At 36.5% G+C, this 6,756-nt stretch overlaps 1 protein-coding gene across 1 annotated transcript; it reads right to left on the bottom strand.

Annotated features, from left to right (window-relative positions):
* Positions 1 to 2,888: 2,888 nt before the first annotated feature.
* On the bottom strand, positions 2,889 to 5,974 carry LOC107694181 (40S ribosomal protein S16-like). Its single transcript, XM_016493809.1, has 6 exons — positions 5,907 to 5,974; positions 5,765 to 5,816; positions 4,932 to 5,033; positions 3,376 to 3,472; positions 3,166 to 3,213; positions 2,889 to 3,079 (listed from the first exon to the last, which is right to left on the bottom strand). Exons 2-6 carry the CDS (start codon positions 5,810 to 5,812, stop codon positions 2,934 to 2,936), a joined length of 441 nt encoding a protein of 146 aa, XP_016349295.1. The 5' UTR covers positions 5,813 to 5,816; positions 5,907 to 5,974; the 3' UTR covers positions 2,889 to 2,933.
* Positions 5,975 to 6,756: the final 782 nt, after the last annotated feature.

Genomic DNA, 6,756 nt, shown 5'->3' on the forward strand with positions numbered 1-6,756 from the left:
CCACAGCGCACCGGCAGAAGTAATGATTATGAATATGTCAGTGAAAAACAGTAAGGAGACTGCATTAACATTATAATAATTTGATAAACCATAAGAGTGGTATTGTGCTCACACAAATAAACGTAGAGTCTTTACAGATTCGAAAGATGTATTGCAGAGTATCGAAAGAGTATTTTAAGATCAAGTGAGCGCACCGGCACCTCCATCTGTCATGCAGTGAGCTACTGTTCAGCTTTCACACTCCGCTCAAACACTTGAACAGCGCACATTTCTCTAGGTTAACATTAGATTAAGCGGCCATGTAAAGTTGCTAATAGGCTACTTACATATTTCATATGATAAGCCATATTTGAGGTCGATGAATGATAGATGAGCGTTTGGATGTCCTGCCCGATGTACTGTATTACCAAAGACTAGCCGTTAACGATCTGTCTGTCACGGACTGCGTGAAATCGCCTGTGGATTTTTTTTTTCTGCGACTAATCAAATTTTGGTCGACCAAGCTTCTTCTGGTCGACTAACGATTAGTCGACTATTAGGGGGCAGCCCTAATAAGTAATTATAATCAGTAATTATGTCCCCACTGGATGCAACAAATGCCTCGTTTATAATGGGTTTTACTGGTTTTGTCTCGTCGCACCGGGACACGGCATCACAGTATGGTGAGGGGCGTAACATTTCCGTCACACGCTTGAGGTATTCGGCCAATAACAACGCACTAGATAGCTGGCCAATCACAGCACACCTCGCTTTTCAGACCGATGAGCTTTGTAAAAATCGACGCGTTTCAGAAAGGCGGGGCATAGAGGAGAAACAATAATGTACAGTATGTGGAAAATAATGTGTTTTTTTAACCTTAAACCGCATAAACACATTTCATTACACCAAATAATGTTCTTTTTTAGCAACGTCATATGACCCCTTTAAGATAGCATCATAGGATCAAACTCATGCATTTTCTCACACCATGTTTAGTATCCCATTAATATCTTCCTAACAACACATTTCATCTTGACTCAGTCTGTAATGGAATGCAAGCAGCATCCTCAGGCAAAGAAGCAGGATGCAAATGTTAGATGAGAGCTGGGAGATGGTGTCTTCACCATCTGCGTCCACTTGGTGATCCAACTGCCAGTAATGGATCAATACCAGCCATTTACCCTAAGTGAAGCAGATCAGACTGAGTAGTGCACAGCAAGCTAGCTCTTATTTCATTAGCTCTTGCTGTCTTACCTCACCCAGAATCTGTGTGGCTGCGAGAGCCACACAACAGATCAACTGCTGAATCACTCTCAGGATGAATTGTAAGGATTAAAACCAACAAAACAAGTATGCATGCTTCTTTAATCTGGATGTATTTGGTGTTACGTTTCCTCCCTTGTGATCACACTAATGTTTTGCCTGTCTTTCAGGAAATTTCTGACATCAGTCATCATCAGTAGCCTACTGACTAGGTGACTTTGGTTGATCTGAACTATCTACATTTCACTAGTATTTGTGGGATAGAACAGCATCAAAAGCTTCAACATATGTGTCCCTGGACTACCAAACCAGTCATAAGTAGCACAGGTATATTTGTAGCAATAGCCAAAAACACATTGTATGGGTCAAAATTATCAATGTTTCTTTTATGCCAAAAATCATTAGGATATTAAGTAAAGATCATGTTTTCTTAAAATTAAATATATCTAAATTTAATTTTGATTAATAATATGCATTGCTAAGAACTTCATTTTGACAACTTTAAAGGTGATTTTTCTCAGTATTTTGATTTTTTTTTTGCACCCTCAGATTCCATTTTTTCAAATAGTTGTATCTCAGCCAAATATTGTCCTATCCTAACAAACCATACATCAATGGAAAGCTTATTTATTCAGATGCATAAATCTTAAACCCTTATGACTGGTTTTGTGGTCCAGGGTCACATATAGGCCTATTCAGGTTTGGCTCCCTCTAGTGGATGTAAAATACACATTGCTTTAAATTGCATTAAAGGTAATTAAACAACTCTCACTGGATTACACACTGAACATTATAACCTGGTATTACTGATGCAGCACATTTACAAAACTAAACAAAACTGAAATTTTGGTTTCGTTACAATATTACTTATATAATAATACTAGTCCGTATGGAGTATTTAAAATATACTGCATAAGAAATCATTTCTAACGTATATTTCTGAATTAAACATGTCCACCATAAATTCCAAATTGCTTATAACATTATACTACATTGTTCAAAAGGTACATTTCTGCCCTCTTGTGTTAGACACTACAAAACTATTTTAATGTAGCGTCCTTCACCAGTAGCTGGCACTGCTTTGGGAACATCTATAAGAACATATTTAAAGTTAGTCCATTAGGCGCTCTACCAAACAGTTGTTGAATTCAGAAACACCTTCTGTAATATTTACCATTCTCTTTCTATGGCAGTAATATTATGCTAATATGTGGTTCAGTATCAAGCATATGAATTAATCATGTGCTGAGCTGTTATGTTGCATTATATAGTTCATATCCCTGTCCTTTCACAGCATATAAGCAGGACATTTCTTCCATTGAGTTTTACGATCATAATTTCATTATAATTCATGCAAACACAAATCAGCCAACCTGTAACATTAATTGTAAACTAGCATACAATTACAGACAGTCCAAGATTTGACCAGTAATTTTATTTCCTGCAGGTTTTGCCTCTCATTTCAAACAAGTGTAAGTTATATAACTAGATTGAGTGAAGCTGGTATGTCCACAACAAACATAATGGTTTATATATTATACAACACCTTGTGGACCCGTTTGAAATCCTGTTGAAATTAAAACCAATAAGGCGCTGAACAGAGAACACATCACAACTCTTTAAGAACACAACTCAAGACCACAGAATGTTTTCCCCCTCAGTTTTATTATACGAAAATGTACAGAGAGATTTTAACGGTAGGACTTCTGGTAGCGGGCACGAGCTCCAGGTCCACCAAACTTCTTGGACTCGCAGCGGCGGGGATCAGCGACCAGCAGGGGCCTATCGTACTGAATCAAGATATCCTTGATCTCTTTCTTGGAGGCCTCATCCACGTCTGGGAAAAGCAAATAAAATAGGAAAATTATTGCAGTTGCTTACACGTCTGTCTTTAACATCATAACCACAATGATCCACGCTTACATTTCTGATAATAGGCAACCAGGGCTTTAGAGATGGCCTGACGGATGGCTGCAAGAAGAATAAAACGGGTTAATGTCAGAACAGAAGTATTTATACACTGTGGTTTTGAGGAAGAATCGAACCATGTATTGTTTACTAATTATTACATACAACGACTTTTATGATAGCAAACAATCAAAAGCAAATGGCTTATACATCTATGTTACTAACCGTAAATCTGTGCGACGTGTCCACCACCCTTCACGCGAACTCTGATGTCAACACCAGCAAAGCGCTCCTTGCCCAACAGCAGAAGAGGCTCCAGCAGCTAAAGGAGACAAAAACCATATTCTTTTAGTAGACGTATGAACAAAATCTCACATGCAGCTGAAGGACTCCATCCTGATGAATGGAGTAAGTAAGTCAGGTGCATACAATCACTACATAAAGTCAGGTCACTGTTGTGTGGCCTACATCCGAGTGGAACTTCACGAACAAAAGAAAAAAAATTGTAGGGCGGGACTTTTGTCGTTTGGTCTATTTTGCTTTCAATGTGACTTTTAAAAGCAGTTCACAAAACATTTTCTCATCCTTATGCCTGTAATATGACTTTCTTCTGCAGAGCACAAAAGTATAATTTTATTACATGTCATTCTGTAATTGTTCCAAAAAGGACACAAAACCAACAAAATATTACAGAGGTCCATGCAACCTATGCACTATATTCAAAGTCTTTTGACGTCTGACAAACAGGACAAATTATATTCAAGTTACATTTTAAGAAAGATATTCACCAATAAATTTCCCCTCCAGTGGGTTGTTAAACTTTGCCACCAGGTTAAATCATAGAGTTTGAGAATTAGACTGGTTTGATTCCTAAATTAAACTAGACCACTTTTGCTAACTGAATCAATACATTAAAAAGTGGCAAATTACCATTCCTCTAATGAACACAGCAAGTGCTCTGGAGGATGTTAAAGGGGTCATATGATGCTGCTAAAAAGAACATTATTTTGTGTATTTGGTGTAATGAAATGTGTTTATTAGGGATGCTCCGATCCGCCTTTTTCGCCTCCGATACCGATTCCGATACCTAGGGCTCGGTATTGGCCGATACAGATACCGATCCGATACCAGTGAAGTTTTTTTCCCTCATTTAAATAAATGTAGAATTTATATATATATCTTTGTGTGGAACTGATAATCATTCTTTCACAGTCTACTAGATACAGACTACTTCATTATAAAGAAAAATAAAATAAACAAATATGAAAAAATATAGGCCTATGTATATTTATAATCTATGACAAAAATTTATCATAAACTAGGTTAGTGGATAATTCGGCAGCAAAAGTTATTCTAGAAAAATCAGTGCACAATAATTGTAGAAACCCAAACATTTAGTGAAAAAACAATATTTTGTGGGGAACAAATAAAAGTGTTGCACTAAATATGGTAAAATGTTACACATTGCTATTTGTATTATTATAAAAATCCATTAATTAAAAACATTCATGAATGTAGGAAAAATTGAAATCGCATCATATGACCCCTTTAAGCTTTTCATAAGCTTAAACTGTTGTGTGTTTCTTAGAAAGATACCATATTTGCGTCAAAATTAAAACTGACAGCACCAATCCTCATTCATTTTATTATACTGAAAGAAGCAATATGAATATTCTTTAAAAACACAAATTTGCTTTCCACAGAAGAATAACAATCTACGTTAATGTGTGAATACTCAACTAGAGATCTGAACGAATATGTATCTTCTGCAATAAATGTACCTTGTACTGCAGAGTGGCAGGCTCAATCATCTCAAGAGGTCTTCCATTGACTTTAATAAGTCCATTTCCCCTCTTGCAGTGGGCAACAGCAGTGGCTGTTTTCTGTTGATAGTGAAGAAACGCAGATCAGCCAACGCATCTCCATAAATCAGAAACAATATTTGATATCTGTGCGGTTACACAATTTAAGCTAACTTACATAGGATACACTATTAAGAGGTTTCTTTACAAGATACTGACAAAATGAACTTGCTCCCTAACTATACTGTATATTGATAGTCTTCAATCTTGATACTGGAAAACATTATCCAAGACAGAGTTGAATCAGATGTGACAAATATTGGAGACCCAAAGTGTGCAGTACTGAGGTACTTATGACCAGGATTGGGAACCATTGCTATAACGTTACCAGACACAAGTACAGGCTAACAGTTAGCAGTACAGACAAGAGGACTATCTCCAATATATTTATCAATATCAACTATTTCGCAACAGAAAACAGGATATCAGATGCAAAAGCTACCGTTTTATATGAATTAAAGCTGTACATATAAGCATTGTACTGTCCCACGTGTCAAAAACAGCCATTACCAACACAATATTCACCACTCAGTTAATCTAAACGAAACACTGGCTTATTGTACACGTTGCGTAGTTTAAAAGCACATGCAGTTGTTTATGACATCTAAATGTTACGTTTATATCATAAACTACATAAAACCTTAGCATCGCAGTAATTTTACAACTGCATAACGTTACCTCTGTTAGCATAGCCGGCTATCACTAACGTTACCGTGCGAGAGCACGAGAAATATACAGCCTTCAATACTCACTTTACGTCCAAAAACCTGGACAGACTGTAGGGGACCTTTAGCTGGCATGATTCTGGAATAAAAACCGAACAATAATCGTTTAATTTAACCATAAATTATCTTTAAATGAGTATATTAGGGAGAAAGCGCTTGAGGGACAAACCTTTCGGAGCGCGAGCGCTGTTCGGAGAGGCCGCACAAGGGTTTCCCGAGCGCAAAAGCAGGGGCGCTGTCGTAAACACATCCGCGAGAGAGTGTTTACGACAGTTGAAGCTGCTAAAGATTCGTTTTAAAATAAATTGTTAACACTTCACAATATTACAAACAACAAATACTCAGATTTTATTTGCAACACAATTATGATCCTTCCCGTTTTGAAGCAAACATAGTCTGTCTATTCACAGAAATGTCAATAGATGGGTTGAAATAGATGTCAGAAAGAGATCTAATCATTCGCATTACTATACTTATTATTTATTACATCAATGGTATCCAAAAAAAAAAAATGCTCTGAAATCTACTATACTTTGAAGTTTGACCTCTAGCAATTTCTCAGAAATTGGGCTCAAGTTTACCGAACAGCGAATGCTTTCTGAATTCAATAATTATCCAATTAAAATCTGAAATCAGTGTTTAAAAGAAAAAAAAAAAAAACAGTTTTTAAAAAGACCACTTTTGATATGATAAAGACTTATTTTTTTTATTCCACATGCAAAACAATAAACCTCATCACAAGATGGCGCTCTGTTACAAGACTCACTCGATTAGAGTAGAAGGAGGTCTGTCAGATTTAGGTCATACATTTGATGATTTTTGATAACTTAAGTTAAGAAACAATTTAAAAGCATTATAAAAGTACCCTTAACCCCTTTATTCTGTTTGATAGCCCAGGGGTTAATAGCTTCTCTAATTTAATTTACACAGTAGTGTTAAGATGCACTTCAGTAAGTTTCCCTTAAACAGTAGCAGCATTAATAGTATGGATACACCCTTGTGAAAAAGAAGTGCACTTA

The sequence above is a fragment of the Sinocyclocheilus anshuiensis genome, unplaced genomic scaffold (assembly GCF_001515605.1).
Source record: "Sinocyclocheilus anshuiensis isolate Anshui unplaced genomic scaffold, SAMN03320099.WGS_v1.1 scaffold1003, whole genome shotgun sequence".
NCBI lineage: Eukaryota > Metazoa > Chordata > Actinopteri > Cypriniformes > Cyprinidae > Sinocyclocheilus > Sinocyclocheilus anshuiensis.

What these genes read in the sequence shown, in the direction of transcription:
- LOC107694181 (XM_016493809.1), bottom strand. Translation starts at nt 5,812, where the DNA reads ATGCCAGCTAAAGGTCCCCTACAGTCTGTCCAGGTTTTTGGACGTAAA. An exon ending in CTGCCACTCTGCAGTACAAG is followed by an intron (nt 3,473 to 4,931) that starts GTACATTTATTG and finishes TGTCTCCTTTAG; the next exon opens with CTGCTGGAGCCTCTTCTGCT. An exon ending in GGTTGCCTATTATCAGAAAT is followed by an intron (nt 3,080 to 3,165) that starts GTAAGCGTGGAT and finishes TGCTTTTCCCAG; the next exon opens with ACGTGGATGAGGCCTCCAAG.